Source organism: Blennius ocellaris (genome assembly GCF_963422515.1).
Source record: "Blennius ocellaris genome assembly, chromosome: 2".
Taxonomy (NCBI): domain Eukaryota; kingdom Metazoa; phylum Chordata; class Actinopteri; order Blenniiformes; family Blenniidae; genus Blennius; species Blennius ocellaris.
In genome coordinates, this window is record NC_137651.1 from 27956925 (window position 1) to 27980010 (window position 23086).

The window sequence follows — 23086 nt, forward strand, 5'->3', positions numbered from 1 at the left end:
GATCGGAATACATCTGAAATTGACTGATGCTTAACACAGCCCATTATAAAGGAAGTAGATGCTGATCTATTTTTTTTATGTGAACAGGCCCGGAAGGCATCTCTGCCACTTCCCACTGTACAAGAATGAAGCCAAATTAAGAAAAGAGCTGCCATCTTTCACCAGGAATCATTTATAACCCTTTTATTAAGAGGTGGAGATGTTTATTGGGGTGTTTCAAATATGCCTTATTACCCGAACACACAAAATCTAAATTATTTGATCATTTTTTCCACCTATCGTGAGCTCAAAACTACTTGAAATAAAGTTTCATCTTCACATTATTGGATCGACTGCATCCTTGATGTTTTTATATGGCTATTAGTCATTCTATATTTACAGCTGGACACTATTTATTGTGTCTTTACACTGGATGTTTTAAAATGTCCATTGTGGACAAAACCTTTCTTCAGTCTTCGGGTTATTCTCACAATTTCGGCTTCTGCACAGAGTATCTGTCTTGTCAAAACCGGATGTGTTTTTTAACTTAAACCTGGACTAAAGGTCCAAATGCTTTGGTCACGAGACCCCCACCTCCTCCCGACAGCTCGGTATTCGGACACTGTCAGGATAAATACCAACTCCTTTTTTATGTAACATCTTAGTCCCGGAAGACAGCTGCGCTGTGTTCTCTCCACAGCGGTCCCCGGCGAGACGTGGTCACTGCCTCAGGTGCTTGTCGATGTTGCTTCACAAATAGAGTGCGGCTCCGCATACAGAACGAAGCCTGTTATAGTCCGTCCGCCCCACCGGCTCACCTTGGCGACTTCCAGATGTCACTGAATGTACGACACTTCAGACGTTTCCATAAAAGTTTTGTTCACCTTTTTACTGGCTGAGGCCTGATCTGTTCGTTACTGGCGACATGTGGAATTCAGTGTTTATCATCACATCAGTAAAGCTTCATTTGTTCCACATCAGAAAAGAGAAAACAGTAGTCCCCCCCCCCCCATGGGACACACGCATCCGTTGGGAATCCATCACGTGGTCAAACTTTTCTGTCTGCAACCTCGGACGTCCTCACGCAACCTGAATCTTTCCATTTCACAGCTCCGCCTGTTGCCTGCGCTGTTGCTGCTACTGCTGCCGACCCCCCCCCCCCCCCCCCCCCCCCCCCCAACAGTTTACTGGCTCCTGCCACAAAACCTCCACCTTCTCCTCAAGCTGTTTATAGATTTTTTTTGTAGATCATCTGGGTTGCCTGCAAACAGCTGGAGTCACTCCCGGCTCCGTGGTGACCTCTGATGGCGCCCTGCCAGAGCCACAGCTGGCCTGCATGGCGTCCCAGATGTGAAAGGAGTCCGTGGATGATGGGGTGTGCTGCTGATCGCTGCTCCACACAGCCAAAGTGAGGCCTCTTAATTACAAGGACTGGCAGCATTTACGCTACCATTCTTATGTTGAGTTATATTTTTTTTTTCTCCCTCCGTCTGTTCCCCTGATGGCTTTGGGCTTTAACAGGTTATCTTGCCAGTGCGATGTTTTCCTTGTTGGTGGTTTCCTTTCTCAGCCGTGAAGCAGCCTCTGAGTAGACTGTGAATGTTTCATTGTGTCATCTATTTTCCAGCTATATGACTTCAAACCAGTCAGCTAAATTCTCGCCTGCAGCGCTTACAGATTCTCCGTATAGCGATGTCATACTCTGACTTTCTGCTCGGTGTTTTTCAGCCCTCTCCGTTTCAAAGAGATTGTTTAAATTCCACTGAAGTTACTCTGTTCCCCTTTGGACGATAAGATTGCAAATGTTTCAGCAAGTGCTCCTGATGTGAAGAAAAATGAAATATGCTTATGATCTGATGTTCAGTGAAACACTCGAGTACTACTACTACTACTACCAAGTAGCTATGGCGAGCTCCTGCGAGTAGATAAATAAGGACAACTGTTACGGTTGTTTACATTGTATTGAATTTATTCAGTATATCAATGAGGCAGAGCTCCACTATCAGATGGAGTGGTTATTTCTCTGCATGACATCATTAAGGGAAAACCGGCTGTATGAGGAAGTAAAAGTAGAGCAGGCAAGTGATGGAGCTGACAGACTTTCTTCACTCCTGGGTCCAGGTACCTCTCAAGCTAGAATTATATAAACCACAGTGACTTTAGTCAACTGTGGTTTGAACAAAAAAATAAAGCCGAGTTCCTGAAGAACATACAGATACATGTTTCGCAGCAAATGAATAAAGCAGACGACATGAAAGTCTTTAGTTTTCAGTTTGCATCCATCCAAGAAAAGAAAAACCAAGAAAAACCAAGTGGGTGGTACAACTAGTTAACCCATTAAGACCTGGAGCGACATGCATGCAACGCCCCCTTGAGAGTTGGAAACAACGCAAGTGCGTGTCGGATGATGCCAGCGTTTTTGAGAGCGGTGAGATGCATCATGACGTTCAGAAGCACACAAGGGAAAATGTGAAATGCTGCATGCAGGTCTGAATGGTAGACACACGTGTTGCCAAACAATTATGAAGGGATGTACACGGAAGTCGCCTCAGGTCTTTATGCATTATGGAAATAATACTCTCGCCTGGGGGCTTTGAAGCAGTTTAAATATTGCTTTATACAGAAAATACTTGCCGAATCACAGTCTGAACCAGAGATATGATATCAGAGTTTATTTACGTCTTCTGGATGAAGAACCCCTGCGCTGTGTGAGGAGGTCTCTCGTTCCTCTGCTGGGCTGAGATCAGGTGACAGGTCAGAGCTTTCTCCGCCTATAAAAGCTTCCTGGCCGCTTTGGTCGAGCATTTCCGGTTGTTTTCCAGCTGACTGTCAAAATGTCATCCACTTGTGATTAATGCAGATGAATCGGAGCACACTACACACGTCTGTGTTCATGCTGCGATGTAATCATCAATAAATGCCATGTGCACCGGTCCCACCAGCAGTCACACGTGTCCGGGCAACAACAACACTCTGACACATGAGATTCATATCAGAGGCTTTTCGTATAATTTTTTTTCCTCTTCCCACACTTCTCTTTCCATCATATGGACAGGGCTTGAGTTTTGACACTACCAGTGTGTTTCCTTTGTGTTCGTGACACCGACCGCTGGTTCGCATCTGGTGGTGAGACCTCTGGCGTTGTGCTCATGGAGTCCTCTCTCCATCGCCAACGTCTCCATCCTGGAGTGTATTCTCGACTTGCTACGCAGTCATGAGGGATTTTTCTTCACGGTGTCAATAACTTCCATCTACCGGCTCATTTCCCATTTATCAGTCCTCCTGTGTACCCTGGCTTTTTTTTTTTTTTTTTTTTGGTGGAATGAATCCAAGTGCTGACAAATGCTGGGAAAAAAAAATTGATATCCACCTCCTACTGACTTGCTCATTATCATCACGTCTACTTGCGTGATTAGTCAGCTCCATGCGTGTGCTCCTCGGTGCATGGAGAGCCTGAAATATCACTAAAGTTGGTTTAAAGATGACATTGAACCCCTCAGAAACTATATGGTGAAAATAATATTTTTTTCAACATATCACTCGTCACTGCCACTTGTCGGTGGCAGAAGCCATTGCTATTCGGCTCTTTGATGCAGAGGTCAGTAAATAAAAACCCATGTGCATGAAGAAACAATGAACTGACTCTAATGAAGTGAAAGCCAGAACTCGGCCATAAAACACAATATTCTAGTAAAATAATGACACAAAAAGTGGTCTGCCATACCTAATGAAGTCTGGCCAGCAACTGCCGTGTCGTCCACTTAGCCAAGACCGAATGAGCCGTTAAGCTACAAATCAATCAATGAATTCAGCAGGAATTTAAAGTACCTCTTAGATATGAGAAAGAAAAAAAAGTACACCAACAAAAGACACGTTAATGAGGTTGAATGGTGGCTGATTGTGTGTGTGTATGAACACCGTGATGGACGGCTGAACTCTGCCTGTCAGGATGAGTCGACCAAATAGGAGGCCGCGTCAATCAGCTGATATTAAACAGGCTTGACGAAATGGCGTTGGTGAATACATGAAATCTCTCTTAAAACTTGTCAAGGAGAAGAGTTCCCTCTTTGATTTTACAGCTAATAGATTTATGTGCTCGTCAAACCACAGCGGTGACAATGGCAAGTTGAAGCCATGACCGAGAAGTTGGGCAGGTGTCCAGATTACTGAGGTCATCCAATCTCAGCCAGCAGTTAAAGAATCAGGAACAATAGAAGCGAGAAGGACGACAAGTAATCATCTTGCCTTTTTTTTTTTTTTTTTTGCCATCATGAAAGCAAAGATAACAAGAATCGATCATGAGTAAATTCAGCTGCCTGTGAACACTTTTCTCGAATATGAGGGCAAATAATGAACGTTTTGACACCACAAGGTCTTGGAGAAGCGAAAAATTACAGAAATGGAAAATTGGAAAAACCGGAATTAAAAATAAAACTCAACAACTAATCAATGATTGCATAAAGATGTAATTTTAGGCGGTGAAGCAAGTTGTAAGCACAGTTGTCAATGGTTTATGTGATTATCTTTTCATCACGTCATGTTTTATTGCTCGAAACATTGGTTGAATGAAATTATTCAGACAGAATGATTAAAAAAAAAAAATTCCCATTACTGTTCAGTGTTCAGATATTTAATTGTTTCCTGGCTAAATGATCAAAGTCATACCTAAGAGCTTTATCATGCATCCAGTTTAAAAAGTCAGAACGACAGCAGATGGGAGGCGAGAGACTCTCTGGCCGATCCGGCAGTCTGCTCTGATGCATTTCTGTCTAACCTACTTTGAAAGGAATTAACTTGAAGTTAATATGCAAGTTGGACACGGTGAAAGAAAAAAAAAAAAAAAGACAATCACCTCCGCAACCCCTCCACCTCCAATGTGAGCCTCGTCTTCGGTCCAAGGCCACGCTCAGTGGAGGAGCAGATTGAGTGGGAGCCAGTGTTAATGTAATCTCCTCTGTTTAATTAGAGTGAGCATGGTGGGCAGCTAAAGCAAAACCACATTACACACCATCTGGTGGGGAGCACGTCTGCTCTTACCCGCCCGCACTATCATTAGCCTCTACCAGACAAGAGACAAACACATACATGACAGCTATTTATTCATCCTGCCACTTCCAATACAGAGGCGACTGCACAGTGTTTAGTGACTAGTGTGACTCGTGTTTTGACCGGTCACGTGCATTGTCCAGTAATTACAATATGCTGCACGACAAGGCCTCCAAATCAAAACAGTTGTCTAAGAACTGTCAAACGCCTGTGTCCTGTGACACAGCGTGTGGCTGCCTCCTTCCGACACACTGAGCCAGCAATCAGAACACTCCCTCTGCTTTACTATTCACTGATTAGTGACTGAATACACGAAAAAGGAACGCGGTTATCCACGGCAGGACCGCCAATCTACCACAAGAGGGCAGTGTGCTACTACAGCTGAGTGCAGGGGGAGCTCAGGGATTTACTGCCCCACTGAAGGCAGAACAGCCAGCAGAGCAGCACGATTATTGAAGCACAGCCACAGAGGATCTCTCTCTCTCTCTCTCTCTGTGTGTGTGTGTGCGTGTGTGTGTGTGTGCACGCGCGCGTGTACTTGTTCTACGACACTGCCGGGGACACAATGAAAAGGCAGGTCTCAATAAGTCACATCCATACAGTTTTAGCTGAAGGTTTCATGTTAGATCTTTTATGAGAGTTACGACCGTTTACAGCCAGTGTGCGGCAAATAAATAGCAAACCAATGACGTGTCCTTAAAAGACATAAAGTGTCACAATCTTCTCTGATACAAGTAGGGACATCAAAAGATGATTGCACACCCATGGAGATTAATGATGCTGATGTTCAACAATAACTAAGGTCCCATTAGGGAAATGATAGACTTGAGTTAGACTGTGGGTGAGGTTATAGTTGGTTGTTACGGTTGAGTTCAGAGCAAATTTGCAGCAATTGAATGTCCCCAAATTACATGCAAACGTTACTTGTGTGTGTGTGTGTGTGTGTGTGTGTGTGTGTGTGTGTGTGTGTGTGTGTGTGTGTGTGTGTGTGTGTGTGTGTGTGTGTGTGTACCTAGCCTTGTTCTTATATAACAGAGATGAAATATGGATTACACACTAACTGAAGGAGACTCGTGTCAATAAGGAGGGAAAAAACAAAGGTCTTTGTTGGACCTGTGTAACAATGACAACAAAGATGTTCTATTCTTACAATAATCAATCTGTCAGGTTATGGTTAATTTAAAGCTGGTCATAGTTAAAGTCAAACTTAGACCCTGTTTACACGACAACGTTTCATGTGACAACATCTAATCCGGTAAAAAAAAAAAAAAAAAAAAAGGGAGAGTGTGTTGACACTGCAGCAGCGGACAAGGCGGAACGATGTAGTTAGTATGCCGGGCCATGGGGGGCCGCTGTTGCTTAATCTTGTAATGAAACCACACAGACATGTGTGCAGAGAAGAATTTAAACGTGAAGAAATTGTAGAGCACCCGACATCCGCAAGGACTGACGATGCATCGGATCCTATCAGGGGTGAGTCTAAACTATACAACTACTGGCATGCAGGATAAAACTAGAATACTGACCGGGACTAATATCACCACTGGTCGCCATGTTTGTTTACGAGTGAAGGGAAGGGGAGAGTTGCGCAGGCGCAGTAACAGGCTCTGTCGCGGAATTAGCGGCCGTGAAAGAAACTTTCCACCTTGGGAGCCGGATTAAAAACTTTGCGGATACAGTGCATCCGCACACTGGTGCCGTGTAAACAGACTCTCCAAAAGTGAAGAAAGTTTTCTGGATAGACTTGTAATCGTTGTTGTGTAAACAGGGATTTAGAGTAATTCTTCAGTATTGCATGAATGTAAATCAATGTATTGATGTTCGCATGGCTGTGTATTGATCGGTGAGTGTTTTTAAATTTATCTCACCAACGTGGTGAAGATTTTAGTCATCATGACAGTACACAATTCCTGCAGCAGAAGTGTTTTAAAGAAAAAAATTTAATTCTTATTTGTTTGTTTATTAAAGCCTTCACAACTATATGTGGCACAGTTATTGATCTGAGCCCCCTGATGGGCGTATTCGCGGTGAACAAGACAAGCTGAAGTGGAGGGTTTCTCAACCCTGTTTGACTGATCCTCCTCAAGTAGAAAACGATTGTCCCATCATCTCAAACACAGGCTGAACAAGGTAATAACACGACTCCAACTTGTACAACTCAAGAACATCAAAAAGGTTTGGAGAAGAGCTGTGAATCTTTTTTTTTTTCCTTCCACGTTTTAGAAATGGTGACAGACCGTCAGTGAGGCTGTGTTTTCTGTCTTTCAATCTGTCCAGAAGCGACACATTACTGCTGGTGTTATGTCAGAATGTGTAACATGTGGAACACCATATTAATAATTCGGGTTAAACATTTGCAGATAGTTTGTTGCTGTCTATCACAAGCAAAGATGGAACTGATGAAGTAGAAATACTGACATTGTTGGAAATAGTGGATATTTGAGGGAACATTTCTCATGTCACCCACAATCTAATCAATATCTAAACCTTGCGATATTTTGTTTGCTGCTTTAGTGGGAATATCCCTGGCTTCCTGTGGAGTTTGCATGCTTTCACTACGCGTGCTCCGGTTTCCTCATACAATCTTAATTGGTGTCTGCTTGTCTTTCTGTTTGTCCTGTGTTGGAGTTTGACCTGCCCACTCTGCTTTCACACAGTTATCTGGGGCATCTATCCCTAAGTTGAATAAGCAGTAACAAAAATCATCGGGTGGATTTGTTCTCAACACCAGTTCACAAAATAAATTGTCACAATTAACTGAAACGTCCTTTTTACCTTCCACCTTTGATTGGATCAATCAACAAAGTATATTTATTAATAAACTGTAACTCTCAAGCACAGCAGGGGAGCTCTTTCGGTATAGAATGATGTTGCATATAAACTGGATTACAAACGGGTCAAATGCAAAAGACTCTCAGCACAAACATTCAGACGCATTGCAAATAACTAAACTGGCACTAAAACCGCAAAACCACTGAAGCAAATCACATTTTTTAAAATAAGAATATTAGGTATTCCTGCAGTCACTTGTAGGGAAACTACTGTAGTAGTTATTTTTGAAATGCAGGAGTATGAAAGGCAAAGTTGTGACATTTCTGCAGAAATGCCTATTGCTTACTTTGTAAAGTTAGACCAGTGACACCTTCATTTCCATGCAAACAAATACCGACCTCTCAGCTTCTCCCGGCTCATTTATCTGTGAATTCAGGTTTGCAGCTTTTCAACTGCATTCAAAAACCCCTCTGGGGGTATGTATAGATATAAAATATGCGGTTGGTGGTTTCTGTTGCATATCAGTCGACCGCTCATCCATTTCGAGACGAGCGTCCCAGGGGGTGGGGGTGTGTGGAGGGGGTGTTACGGCGGTTTGGGCAGCAGAGTAGACCAGAGCCAGAAACTTCCAACTTCTACTGCTTTCATATTCAGTGCGAGGAAGCCCTATAGACAGAATGAAAAGAGGCAGCTTAGGAGGCACCTCTGCTGGAGTCAAAGCTGAAACCGGGCTCTCAGACTGGATGTGTCGTCCGTCTTTCAAGGGGATTTGTGTGCATTGAGCTGCCAGCTTTGTACATCCAGAGGGATTTTTGATGGACTCCCCAGCAGGTTCTTCTTCATCCGAACCATCAAGATCCTGGTTGGGGTTTTTCTTGTCTCCACAGGATCGGCCTCCTCTTCACAAGGCGAAGACGACTTATACCTGAGCCTCGATGTGCTGCAAGTGTTTTCTTTTATCCTGTGGGCTGCAGGCACTGCAGTATAGCAGCGCTTTCTTGACATTTTGAACACACAAAACTTTGTTCGTATTTGTTCATACTGGAATATTACACTTTCAGATTAAAGCTAATCAGTCGTGCTAATTAATGAGCTACAGAGGGAAGAAGCTCCTCTTGATTCTCACCTTCATCTAGATTCGAGCTCAGTGGCGGCTAATTTTAGACTCACGTTTAGGTGACGTACATAAATCTTGGAGGATATTTGAACTCGGTTGGGAAGCTAAAATCTTGCCACAATTGGAGCAGCGTTGGAGACCAGAGACACTCAAGGTCGACAGATAAAACTGAAGCGCCTGAACGAAAACAAACCTAATCTACATTTCGGACTCCCAGACACCCAGTCGCCAAGGCTGGTGTTTTGTCTTCAACTCTCCTGGATGCGAGTGTGGAATGAAGGCTCTGTCCCTCTCTTATTGTGGAAGTAACACGATACGATGTACTCCAATTATGGTGCATAGTGTGTGTGGTTATTTTCGTCATGAGGCCAACAACTTAAATTAATACTGAAAGGTTTGACATTTTCCCAGAAGACACCCAAACACATTATATAATAATGGAAATAATGATTTCACAGGCACACACACGCACACACACTCTGTGGTCTTTGTCACATATTCATCACATTTAAAACCACCTAAATTCCTGTTGGATTCTACATTTCGATGATATCATTCAAGCCAAACAATAAACATGTTTCCAGTTTTCAAGCCCCATTAGGGGGGAAATACAAGCCACCTCAGTGAACTGTGCTTTGGTGAAGAACTTGACACAAAAGCCGCCCAGACCTCCAGGAGGAGCATCCCTCTCTTCTGCTGAGTCTGAGCCTGCTTGTGGGATTACTGCATTGGGACCCACAGACCACATGAGATGTACAAAGTTTGGCAATCAGACAGAGACGCACAGCCCAGATGGCTAAGATTAGTGTGCAGCTGATCACATCCCAGCACGGCGAATGGGGAGCGTTTCCCCACAAGGCAGAGAGAGATGGATGCAGATCCAGGCTTGGCTGCAGCCAGCCTCTTCAGACTGTGATGCACAAATAGATGCAGTCCATACTGGGGCTGCTGTTTTGTATTTCTATCACATTGGAGAGGGAAAAAAAGTATTTTCTTAACAGAAAATCCCATTTCATCCAACTATATCCTATTTATAGCTCGTATTTTTTATAAGTCGATTATGTATTATGACCCTGATGAGATAACACAGCAGCCCTGCTTAAACCAGCCACTATCATGGAGTTACTGCTGTATTTTGTTCTCCAGTTAAAAAGTTCTAGAGAGTTTTATTTGATGAGGAGTCCCATCCATCCATTTTCTACTTCACCTAACAATGGGTCATTGGGCTTAGACAATCAGCGCTCACTGTGAAGCCAGGACTCGAACCAGGAATCCTCTCACTGTGAGGCGAGCTGGTAAGATGAGGCTTCAATTTCTGGTAAATTACACTGGTGTGTACACTACATATCAGAAATTATAGCTCGAAAGTAGGGCGGGTACTCCCAACTTCCATCGATTTTTACTTCTAACGCTAATAACAGATTTTCTTCTGTAATTTGTTTAGAAAATGTCAGGAATTTCTTTTCAAAAACACCCGTCACAAGTTCCCAAACCTCCCCGACTGACTTCTTGAAATTGCTTATTCAACAGCACACAAATGTTTAATTCAAAATATGTTATTGGAGAAGCAGAAAACTGAACATTTGGCATGTTTGCCTCGTAAGCAGCCTTTAATTATTGTGCGATTATGAAAATGACTGGCCCTTCACTCTTTGATGATTGTTTACTGATTAGCAGACTAATAATTTCAGCACCAACACTGGCAGCCTCTGAAATGACCTCAAAGTTGAGACAACACACTTCTGTCCAATTTTTTTGATACTATAAATAATAATAATTTAAAAAAGCAAAACAAACATTGAAAAACAAATCTGCAATCAATTCTCAATTCGGAAAAAAACATGAACAATGGGGAGGGAAATCAGCTCCAGGCTGCTGGACTAATGGGAATTTAACAGTGGCATGGGGGTCGTTTTGTCCCCCGTGACCAGTAAAATAAAACCAAAAAGAATTATTATTTGGCGTCTAATAGAAAGACTAAGCTGGTTACTCTTGAATTAAAATTTTAAATCTGGGATTGTGAAAATCTGGTCAAACTACATACAGAAGAGCATAGTGGTGCTATTAAATCACAATATTACTCTTAAACTATTTTCAAGCAATAAAAAAACAAGATGAAGAGACACAATTTAAAAATATCGCCTCAGTAGCAGCGTGCTTCCTCATTATTAAGCTGCTTTATAGATGTATTTTGTCACATCATAATGGGACGAGTCCAAATTGTGAGAGGATTTATCGTCGAAGAAGAAGAAAAACAGGCACAGGTGCCGATCCTCGTCACAAAATGACTTCATTCGTCTTCCACAAATGATATGTGACAGAGTGAGAGGCAGCTCTGTAAATCACTGTTTACTCGGCTGTCGGGGAAAACCGACTCCGCCAGAAGAGGGAGACGTCAAGTCCCTGTGAAGATCACCAAACCCCCGGTGATGTTTCCCCTCGCACTTGTGTTTGCCTCTGCAGGAGAACAACTGAGCACAACGTTCATATTATCAAACATTATTAACCCCGCAACCCCGGCGCCGTGAATTTCGGCTGTTGCTGCACCACATGCAAATCACGCCGCTGCCGCAACGCTCATTACCTTGTGTTTGATTTCCAAATAACTATATGACACCTGTTAGATGAGTCAAACAGATCTGAGCCGGTTTCTTGGATTGGGCCCCGGCAGGCAGAAGACGAGGAATTTTTCTTCCTGGCAGTTGTTCTCCTCACCTGGACGCCGTCTAATCCCTCACTGTGAATATGGAGGCGTTTCAGACTTCACTTTAGCTGCTTTCGCTTGATTTGATTTAAGGTGTCTTTCAGGAAAAGAAGCGGCGGCAAACTTTAATCACACATCTCTGGGAGTCCAAGGTAGTTTCCACTCTGTTTTACTTATTTTTGATCATGTTTAAAGGTAAGTAGTCTGAGGCCGACTTCTCTTGAGTCGTTTAAACAAAGAAGATACTTGAAATACAGAAAGACAATCATAATGGGCTGGAAGAAAAAAATAAAAGAGTGAAGAGAGAGGAGAAAGTCTCGTCTGTCAGCGGGCAGATAGAACAGCTTTCATTTAGTTCACGAGTGTTGAGAGACGATAGCTTTGGATTTCAAATGATGGGGGATTGACGTGATATGAGACTTTTCAACAATCTGCAATAATGACCTTTTCTCCGAACCGACAAACCGCCAGGTAATAACACACCTCGGGTGAAAAATGTACAATCTTTTGGCACAGGTAGACAGTGCTACCTCAGCAACCCCTCTGTGTTCTATCAATAGTCAGCTTGGAGTGATCCCTGGAGATGCTCTGCCCCCCCCCCACCCTCTAACCCCCCCCCCCCACCCCCAACCTCACCTCCTGACAAAGACCTGGTTCAGCTTGCTCTCACAGGCCCCATGACCCCCGAACAAAACAACAGCTTCATTCTCTGCACCGCTGCTGACCTCATTGTCTCTTTGTGAGGGAAAATCCAGAGCTGCATTCTGTTAAATGGCAAATGGTGCATCAACCCGGAGCCGGACCGACCTCTGGACCTCCAGCGCAGGACTGTGGATCAGCACCGACCCGGCGGCCTTTTCCTCGGGACCGGACGGTGGAGAAACATGGTAAGGAACATTCACGATGCTTTGCTCCATCTGGTTACTGTGTGCAAGTCCTGACGGCAGCGCTCCTCTCACGTCGCCGCCTCCGCCCGCGCTCTCCGAATTCATACAAACAGCGGCACTTCACACCGGAACCTTCCAATACAAACTTGCATCGCGCGCGTTCTTGTCCCCGCGTTCTGTTGTCATGAGCATTGTGACCCGATGCCGCGCATCTGTGAGGAATTTCTGAAATTGGTTTTGACACAACGGGCGTCGATTCATTCTCCCAAAATCACATGTTGTCTGCACTCAAGAGCCACGACGACGACGGGAGAGCAGATGCGATGGCACTTGTGTTAGATGAGTTTTCTACTGTAATTATCTAATGCCAAGTCTGCATCCACGAGAGAGAGAGAGAGCTTTATCATAATTACTTTCAATTCTCTCAATATGTTGCTTATCGAAGCAGCTGCTCCTTGGACGGTGATCCCAACAAACACCGACGGGCCCTGCACACAAACACACACCAGAGTAATAAAATGCTCCTGACGCCTCAAACTGAAAAAATGTAGTCTGAAATCTGGATGTGTGTTATGAGATAGAAAACAGCCCCCTGGTCTGTCTGTCACGGAGGTGCGACGTGGCGCCGGCCCGCAGCTGGACGGGTGAGACGGGGCTCAGTGCTGAAGATCACAGAGCTTCTAATTAACGCCGACAGAGCCTGACAGGAGGACCGTTATTGACGAGCAGGCGGCCGCCGCATAGTTTTTTTTTTTTTTTTTTTGTCACACGTAAGGCAAACTTGCCGAAACCTAATAGGAAGGGAAGTCTGACGTGGCGGCTGTGTCTTTCTTGCAGAGTCTTGATGGAGACGCCTTATCGGTGATTGAAAACCCGGCCGCCGTCCCTCACTCCCTCCACGCAGAGCGCACAGCGGGAGCCGCAGGGGCCGAGGGAGTCCAGGGTTTGTTTAAAGGCTTTCACTCCAGCACTCACGGTAAGCGGAGGTGGGATCGACCCCTTACAGTCCCTCCAGTGAGCACCAGCCGTCACACCAGAGCCTCACTGGGAGCAGAAGCCTCTTGCCGTTTCAATTCCCTGCTTTAAAAAATATAGATCACAACCGACGAAGACTATGTACTGAATCAAAGGCGGCAGAGAAAGCTGTGCTTCCTATCGAAACGGCTCCATGTAGATTTGCCTTTCAGTCCTTCACTGTCATATGTACGAAATTAAAACCCATTAATTTCTCACTGTCTCTGTGCCGTGCGTCACACTGCTATATATGTCGCAGCTGACATTTGATGATTCTTCTCAGCTGAAATCGGGGATCAAGAGGCATTAATTTCAGTTATAACTGTTGCTTCAGCTCACAGAGTGGCGAGGCTGCTGGCAGCGGTGTGCGCCGTTGGACTCCTGGGAGGCTTAGTTGTAGGTGTCTGGTTTCTAGGTGAGTCACTGCGTCGGAGACGGAGCCGGTAAATGATAAAGCAGCCGCCGGGAATGTGCATGAGGTGGAGATAAAAGCATCCAGGCTACTGTGCAGTGAAGACAACGCTAATGGATGTTTAACGTCAGCATTTGCAATGCAAAACAATTAGCACTTCTTGTCTTAATTGAAGGGGATGTCAAGAAAAATGCTTGCTGCAGTTTTCCACGGCTCAACATGTCGTCTCCTAATTGTCTCCAAGAAATATATTCAGTGGCTTGTTTGTGTAAGACATGGAGGGAAATTCTACTTTCAGGACTCGAAATCACTAAATGTTCAGCATTTTCTTTTTTTTTTTTTTGATGAGTGAATTATTTAATGAATAGCTGGCAGCACACAAAACCAATCAGCCTTAACATTCTGACGACCTGCCTGATACGGTGTAGGTGTCTAGTTTGACGACTGCGGCGCCCATTTCTATCAGAACATGTGCTAACGACGCTGCGCCAGGCCGAGCTACAACGTCTCGTCTGTCAGTCAGTGAACATCGGCTCGGCTGCTCGTGGGTTTTTACTGCTTCACTTTAGATACTGACGACTGCAGAACAGCGTTGTGGAATTACTCACCCGCTTATCAAACTTATTCAAATCCTTAAAAATGTATTAATTTATTCATTCATTCATTCATTCATTCCATTCATTCATTTATGTTTTTATTTATTTATGTATTTATTTATTTATTCATTCATTCATTTATTCATTAAACCTTTAAAACCTTTTACAAAGGTGACCTGGCCAAGAGGTCAGCAGCGCACATCACCTCCTCAGATTTAAAACATTTGAAACAGATTCAACACATTTAATAGTGTATAATAGTTAATATGCAACTTTATAAGTGGACTTATTTTAACGTCATGCATCTAATGCAGAGGTTTCAAACATCATTTTTCCAGGGGCCACATACAGTCAGATTTCATTCTTTGTTATAGCACAGAACATATATGATGAAAATGTCTATGTTTACAATGGTAAAATACTGCAATATTGATAATATGGCAATTTTAGTGAAACCTTCTGGTGCAAAATACAGTGAAATGTTCAAGAAACCTTTCCTATGTGTTGCTTTATGTGTGGTATGTTTTTTCTCCAGCACGAGGCGAGTTTGATAGCAGCCAGATATCGAACTTTTATGGCACCATCACCGATGTCTCAGTTCGGGTCTCAGTGTTGTGTCGTGTAACGACCGCGACTCTCAAGACACTTCTTTAAAACTCAACGGTTTTTTTTTAATATGCTTGGTGGTTTGGCCAGATTGGAGCCTCTTGCTGGCCAGTTCTTGTGTTTTACTCCCCTGTTATAAAATGTTCATGTGGTGCCAAATATGTCATCCACCAACTTCACGGGTCATAATGTTACGGCTGATTGGTGTTTATTTTTAAGACGGTCTCTCAAACAGTGGAAATAAAATTATTGTGATGAAAGCTGAGACTCAACATATTTGTAGCATGTTCATGCAGCTTTAAAAAAAAAAAAAAAAAAGCTATTATTCCAGCAAAAATTTATTCATTATTCAAATGCAAAAATCATATTCCCCAACAGAACACTGCAATCATCTGAAACACTGGGAAATGTCTTAGTCTAACATCATCACGAAGAGTTGAACTCTTAATGATTAATTAGTCTCATGTTTGCCACAGTAGAAAGATGACAAATAACAGACGGACTATTTTAGTTTGGATTTGATGAACATATGAATAGAAAATTCATAGACATTGAAGCATTAATAAATCGTATTGTTCTCCGCTGTGCAAAACCTAATTGCTTGACAGTGTCCGTTCCAGGTAGAAATGTGACATTCAGAAAACATTTTCCCGTCTCTCTCTAATTGGCTAATTCACAGATTTATCCAACGTCTCTTTATTTAGTCAAACTGCTGCTGAGGCCCTCCTCTTCTCAAAGCCCAGTGGGGCTTGGCGACACCAAGGAGACGACTTTCTGCAACGTGACGGAGGAGATCTCCATCTCTGACCCCAGAAAAGGTCTGTGTCTGCTCCTTCCGGTCGGGCTCTCGCTGGTGTATGAATAGACTAACTAACACAGTTTGTGTGATTGCTGGACTGGTTGTTATGCAATTCATGAGACAGGGTCACAGTTCACCTCTGAAGTGGGTTTATTTATTTTTTTTTAGTTGAAGGGGAAGAACAATAAGATTAATATTCAGCAGCTGCTTCTTGTTGTGTGCAGTTTCCTCCTGAGAGATGCTCATTGACTGACATGAGAACGTCAGGCACAGTGATCTGTTTCTGTTGACGACATTAGCATAGATACTTGTGTTCCTCCTAATCAGCTTCCACTGGCAGAAGAGGCTCGTTCATTACAGGTGACGGAGCGCTCGTCTCTGGAGGGATTTTCAATCAATCAGGTTCAGTGTTTTACAGGATCAGCCCCGAGAACTCCCTCCTGGAGATCCAGCTGGGGAAGCTGCCCACATGGCTGCCGGTGTGCTACGAGAGGTGGAACTCCTCTCTGGGAACGCTGGTGTGCAGACAGCTGGGCTATCTGAGGTCTGTCTCCACTCCTGGCAGCTCTCAGAGGAATACCTGCACCTTAAAACACTTGATTGAGACCTGAGAGCGCGCTCACTCACCAAAACTAACCTGCTCTGCCGAGCCCCACAGCTCGGCTTATTTATGATCAATTAATTGCTCATTTTCAATCTTGTTTTACACCTTATGACTCTAAATTACGCTCCTCGTCACTCCAAATCACGTTGCATCTGTTCCCTTGCCAGACTGACCAAGCATAAAGGAGTAAATCTCACGGATATCGGGCCAAATTACAGCGACGGCTTTGTGCAAATCGCCTCGGAACACAAGAGCAGTCTGGAGACTATGTGGCAGTACAGGTGAGGACGTCACGCTCATGACGATGCAGGCAAAACTTGCGGCTACTAACACATTAATCATGCCTGATCAGTTACCCAATTTATTTTCATTTAGGGGGAGCTGTGTCACAGGGAAGGTTATCGCTTTGCAATGTTTTGGTGAGCACATTAAACTCTACTTTTAGTTTGACTTTGTGCCCTGATATGGAACAACGACCCACATTTTTATAAAATAAAATATAATAAAACCCCAAATATAATAACTGGTTGATAATGTAATGAAAGTGCTGTGCCTGGAATGTAATTTAAAAAATGTAAATATGTGATTAAACTCAAAATGTAATAACTGGTCGATAATGTAGAAATATGTAACAATTTCAATGTGTTCTGAATAGGTTTAATGTTCTACATTATTTTGTACTCATGATTGGAGAAGTAGAGAATAGATTATAGAGAACAGAAGACTATAAATGAATACCATAAACTGTGAGTCTGGTTTCTGCAACGGTTTCTTCCTGTTAGAGGGAGTTTTTCTTTCCACAGTCACAAATAAACCTGCTTGCTCATGTGGAAGTGTTGGGTTTTTCTCTTCTCAGTTCAAAGCACAGAGAAATGACTGTGTTGTATTTGGTACTGTACAAATAAAGTTGAATTGAATTGAACTGAACTATATGGATATACATATAAACAAATAGTCCAGACTTTTAGAATTCATTCTTTCGCTGTTATTCAAGTTGAAGCAGCTCAAGTTCAAGTCCGAACCATAAATCATTGAGTCACTTATGATGTAATAAAATTATTACAATAATAGCGGAAACATATTTTGCCTGCCCCATAATGTAATATTTGAAGTCTTTAAGTTTAGGGCTCAGGTTCTTGTTCCATTATTGACCAGTTGTTACATTTTGGGTTTTATTGCATTCTATTTATAACAATCTGGGTGGTTGTTCCATATGGGGCTGGAACACGCACCTGACGCGTGGCCCTCGAATGATTCCCAATTCAGGCTTGGTATGAGCAGCGTGCCGAATGTTGCCGTTTGCTGCGGTGCTTGGTGACCACTCTCCGACATGCTTGTGATGAATGGATCCCTGTGTAGAGTGCGGGACGCGAGCGAAGCTGCCCCGGATCATCGGGGGAGTGGAGGCCACGTTGGGCAGGTGGCCCTGGCAGGTCAGCCTCTACTATAGCAACCGTCACACCTGCGGAGGCTCCATCATCACCAGCCAATGGGTCGTCACAGCTGCCCACTGTGTGCACAAGTAAGACTGCTGACCGCAAAAGGTCGGAGGTCACGGCCGGCCCGAGGGGAATTACAAACAGTCATTGGCAGCCCGAACAATTCCCTCTTATCGGCGTCCGACTCGTGTTTTTCTTTCCGTCAAATGTCAGCTACAGGCTGCCTCAGGTGTCCAGCTGGGTGGTCTACGCCGGCATCGTGACCCGCAGCTCCGCCAAAATGGCCCAGCAGACGGGCCACGCCGTGGAGACGATCATCTACAACAAGAACTACAATCACAGGAGCCACGACAGCGATATCGCCCTGATGAAGCTGCGGACGCCGCTCAGCTTCTCAGGTCTGTCTCTGCACACTTTGGAGAAGACGTGAGAGTGGAGATAGGAACTCTGCAACGCCACAGAAAAAATATTACACATGTCAGGCTGATTCTCTAAAAGACCAATCATTTACCACAGAACTAAAAGTGCTTCAGTATTAGTGTCTATTCAGCTGCTCCCTTTTACTGGGGGTCGTCACAGCGAGTCATTACAAATTCCACTTGGAGATTTGATTGGTTTTTTTGTGGGGCTGGAAGCTGGAAGCTGGCGCAGCCGGGATTCCCTCCCACGCTCAGGCACTTCAGGTCAATATTTGATGCAACACACCACCAGTCGGAATGACACATAAATGCTTGTTTTATTTTTTTATCCAACAACTTTCATGTCCCTTTATTAAGACTACAAATGGGAAATGATTTCCTTAATTGACGCTGCTTTGTCATCAACATTACCTGGGTCACTTGCAGATGTGTAGTCACCAATTCACTAATTCACCTGGGTTATGGGGTATGCCTGTTGAGTAAGAAATGTATGTATTTATTTATTGAGATAAACTAGTTTAATAGTAATAATAATAATACTAATAATTTAATTATAATGCATTCTACATTTAAAATAACTTGAAAGTGCTACAGCGAAAATTTAAATTGCAAGGGAAAACATTTTAAAATGTAAGGATTATTGGGTTCAAAAGACATAAAAGTCAATTAACAGAATTGATTCTGTTAATTGAGTAAAATCACAGAAACTCGAGTGTAACATCACCAAAGGAGGATCAGTCTATTGGAGTGATCATAATGATGGAGTCACTGGAGCGCATGTTGTTGAAAACTGGCAGCAATGCAACAGACTGCAGGAACGAGGGACGACCGCTTGACAGATGAAGACAGATTTCACAGAAATGTTTCTATTGACACAAGCGAATCAGATTTATGGCTAAATCACACAGGATTTTGAGATATTTGTACAATTATGACAAAACCAGAAGCAAAATTTAAAAAAAAAATAAATGTAAGGAAGAGGGTGAGAAGTAGAGGCTGATTCTTCAAAATTAAACTACATAAAATGATTGAACACATTTTTATACATTATATTTATTCTAGATTGGCTATTTAAATTTTTTAAGTAACTGAGTGCCATACATTATGAACTATTTACCACTAAAATGTGTGTGAATTGAGCTGTAGAAATTTGATTTGTCAAGACTTTCAATAGATATATGTCATTACATGTAAAGAAAGTAAAGACGATAAATACGAATTCAAGTGTTGCACCAGGAAAACCAGAACCTGGTCCCTCTGGATCCAGTTGTCTAATTCTCTTTCTCTTTTTGTTGTTCTTTAATTTCACTGGCATGGCCCAAAGAAGACTCCATTTCTTTTCAACACGCAGTAGTTTAATGTGACAAACAAACCTCTTCAAACCTTGAATACAGTAAAACCCTTTTCCATTCCCCATCTCTGCAAATAGCCCTGTTCAGCCCTCAGCAGCACCCGCAGCTTTCTCTTCTGTATAAAGAAAAAACAACATCTGTTGGTGAAGTAACTTAAGTGGCCGCGAAGAATAAATGATAAAGCCCTCGTAACAAGCCAAGAGCATTTATGTGCGTAAGCAACATAGAAAATCCATATATGATCTCCTCTGAATGTTCTCTTGGGACTTTTTAAAGTAAAAAAAAAAACCCCCAAGACAAAATCTATATTAATATTCAAGTTTGTAGATTATATCTGCAAAACAGAAGATCATAAATATTGTCTTTTCTTCTGTTCAGGCAAGTAGGCTTTATTTCAACATCCTTCTCCTGTCTGTGTCCCAGATGTCATCCGGATGACGCTGGAAGACGTGTCTTTACATTGGATGACATTTCTGACAAATACAGCAGAACGCAGTCGGAACACGTCTTTCTTCTCAGATATGAAGACTAAGTCCCAACACTTGATACACGCAGGTCACGCATGAATGAATACATTTCTATTAAGTAAGTCGGCTTGAGCGATGAGGAGAAAACCGAAACACCAGCGACCCAAAAAAAAAAGAAAAAAAAAGTGAATGAAGTTGAGAATTCAATCCAGACTCCCACGCTGTCGGGATCAGGAGTAAGAATCGATGTTTGTTCTTCTCACTAGATACAATCAGGCCCATCTGCCTGCCTCAGTACGACTACGATCTTCCGGGAGGCACGCAGTGCTGGATTTCTGGGTGGGGATACACTCAACCTGACGGAGGTGAGATACTAGTGCAGTTCCTCTCCAAATGGGGCGGGGGGGGGGGGGGGGGTGTTCTGTGTTGAACATTGATCCCAAAAAGTGTGTTTCCTCTCCTAGTTCACTCCCCCGACACCCTGAAAGAGGCACCAGTTCCAATAATAAGCACAAAGAAGTGTAACAGCTCGTGCATGTACAACGGCGAGATCACGCCACGTATGCTCTGCGCCGGATACACGGAGGGGAAAGTGGATGCGTGTCAGGTAGGAGGCGCTTCCCGGCTTCCTGGTCTGCTGGGAACCACCAGACTCACCCCCTCGTGTGTGTGTGTGCGTGTGTGTGTGCGCTCAGGGGGACAGCGGGGGCCCTCTGGTGTGCCAGGACGAGAGCGTGTGGAGGCTGGTGGGGGTCGTCAGCTGGGGGACGGGCTGCGCCGAGCCCAACCACCCGGGCGTTTACACCAAAGTGGCTGAATTCCTGGGCTGGATCTACGAGATGATCGAGGTACAATTTGAAGGGGGAAAAAAAAGACTTTTACAAAGTGCATTATTACGTCATGCTCTCCGTGGCATTAAATCAGCTCCACCTGAAGCTCGTGACACAGATTATCGGTCTTTTGCATGGTTACGTTTTAATTTGACACAATTTGTTGATAATGTTTCTCTTCATATAACTTTGTGAATGTGAAGCATTTATCTCTAATGAAGTATTGTTGCGGCTTTCACTGAACTAAAGAGATTACAACAACTTCTAATGCTGCAGCAGCAAGTCCTGATTAATTTCTGCCATTATTGTGATTTTAGTATCAGCAAGAGGAAGGAAGTAGAAACCGCACAGTGGGGCATGATTAAGGTATTCAATGATTGCTAATAATGATCTCTCTCTCTCTCTCTCTCTCTCTCTCTCTCTCTCTCTCTCTCTCTGTCTCTCTGTCTCTCTCTCTCTCTCTCTCTCTCTCTCTCTCTCTCTCTCTCTCTGTCTCTCTGTCTCTCTCTCTCTCTCTCTCTCTCTCTCTCTCTCTCTCTCTCTCTCTCTCTCTCTCTGCAGAATTACTGAGGTGGGCTCATGAAACACAGCGATGCCACTACTGATGTAATCATGTGAAATACAGGGAAATATACTTCATATTTTTACTTTAAATGTTTGTTGTGTGCTGTACACCCGAAGACAGAGTGGGAATCACAGGAAGAATATCCACGTTGTATTTTTCATCTATTAAATATAAATGATGGCTCCTAACAAGACTGTGCTGTGTGTGGTTATTGAGCTGTAACTCTATAAATTTTTTAATTTCATTTACACAGTGGCCCCCGTAACAACAGCAAACGTCACAGTGTAAATGCACGGATCTAAATTCATGCGGAATTCAAACAATTGTCTAAATAATTAAATTCGGTACAGTTTTATTTGTATAGTCATCTCAAGGCGCTTGATGTAATGAATGTGGAAAATTCCCACATGAAAAGAGAGAGTGGAAATGTGCCTGCGCTGGATGCAGTTAGGGAATAGTGAACAAAAGAAACAAAAACAAAAACAACTTAGAAAAGCAGCTCTAAGGATGTTCAATTGCACGGGTAATGCTTGCAGCTAAGTGGTCTCGTATTTAATGGTGTCTTGATAAACCATGTTTGACTGGAAGGTGAAAAACTGAAGTGGATTGTGTATTTCAGTGTGTATTTCAACGACTCAGAGGAACACTATCTAAATTCACGCTGTGCAATTTCTGTCTAAACCTGCACACATTGGCAAATTTTAGACTTATTTCCATGCAGCAAAACTACATAGAGTAGTGCAGTGTGGAGTAATCCATCTTATTCCACATGTACTATGAGTTTAACGTCAAGGGGCCAGTTTGGTACTTTCATATCAAGTTAAACCAAACAACTCATCTCCAGCTTTTCTTTCAGCATCACCTCCTCCACACATCAAACATACAAGTAGGTCAGTATTAGCAGCAGGACAATGAGTCTGTCGTCTACATTTTATTTTCCTTTGGGACTTTCCTCTTCAGTATTTATTCTGCTCTCCGTGGGAACAAATGTATATATAAAAAAGAAGTTCTCTGTGAAAATTTGGGAGGAGAGATTCACGTATTTTCCAAGTACTTTGGACATTGTGAGGAAACTGCTGAGATCAGTCTGGAGATAGTCTTCAGTCCACTACGAGTTCATGGACTGAAGCTCGCTCCCAAGAGGCCTCAGTTACTCAGACTTTCTTCCCTTTCGGGGGATCTTTACATTCTCCTGACTCAGGGGAAGCGTGGGAATGATAATGGTATCGCAAGAGATCCCGACGAAGTGAAAGCGATCGCTTCTTTGACAGAGTGTGACCTTATGATGGAGGACGGTGTTGCACACTCCAGAAACGGATCAAGTCATTCTGAGGTTTGGTCACATGGTATGTACTGTCAGCAGTTCATACATGACTGCCTGCCCGATTCAACCCATCTTATGTCTGCTGCTGCTGCACAGCAACATTTGAAATTAATTTGCTTTATTTGTATGTAAATGTTTATGGCTTGGGTAAACC

General features: G+C 43.3%; 1 protein-coding gene across 1 annotated transcript; it reads left to right on the top strand.

The window, feature by feature from the left end:
• Nucleotides 1-12706: 12706 nt before the first annotated feature.
• Nucleotides 12707-22894, top strand: tmprss5 (transmembrane serine protease 5; the record flags this gene model as incomplete). The annotated part of the gene is made up of 14 exons (XM_080511043.1): nt 12707-12719; nt 13142-13149; nt 13343-13481; nt 13854-13934; nt 15838-15951; nt 16335-16476; nt 16704-16817; nt 16912-16955; nt 17896-18058; nt 18189-18373; nt 20480-20578; nt 20678-20820; nt 20909-21061; nt 22880-22894. 14 exons carry the CDS (start codon nt 12707-12709, stop codon nt 22892-22894), a joined length of 1413 nt encoding a protein of 470 aa, XP_080367169.1.
• Between the last annotated feature and the right edge of the window lie 192 nt (nt 22895-23086).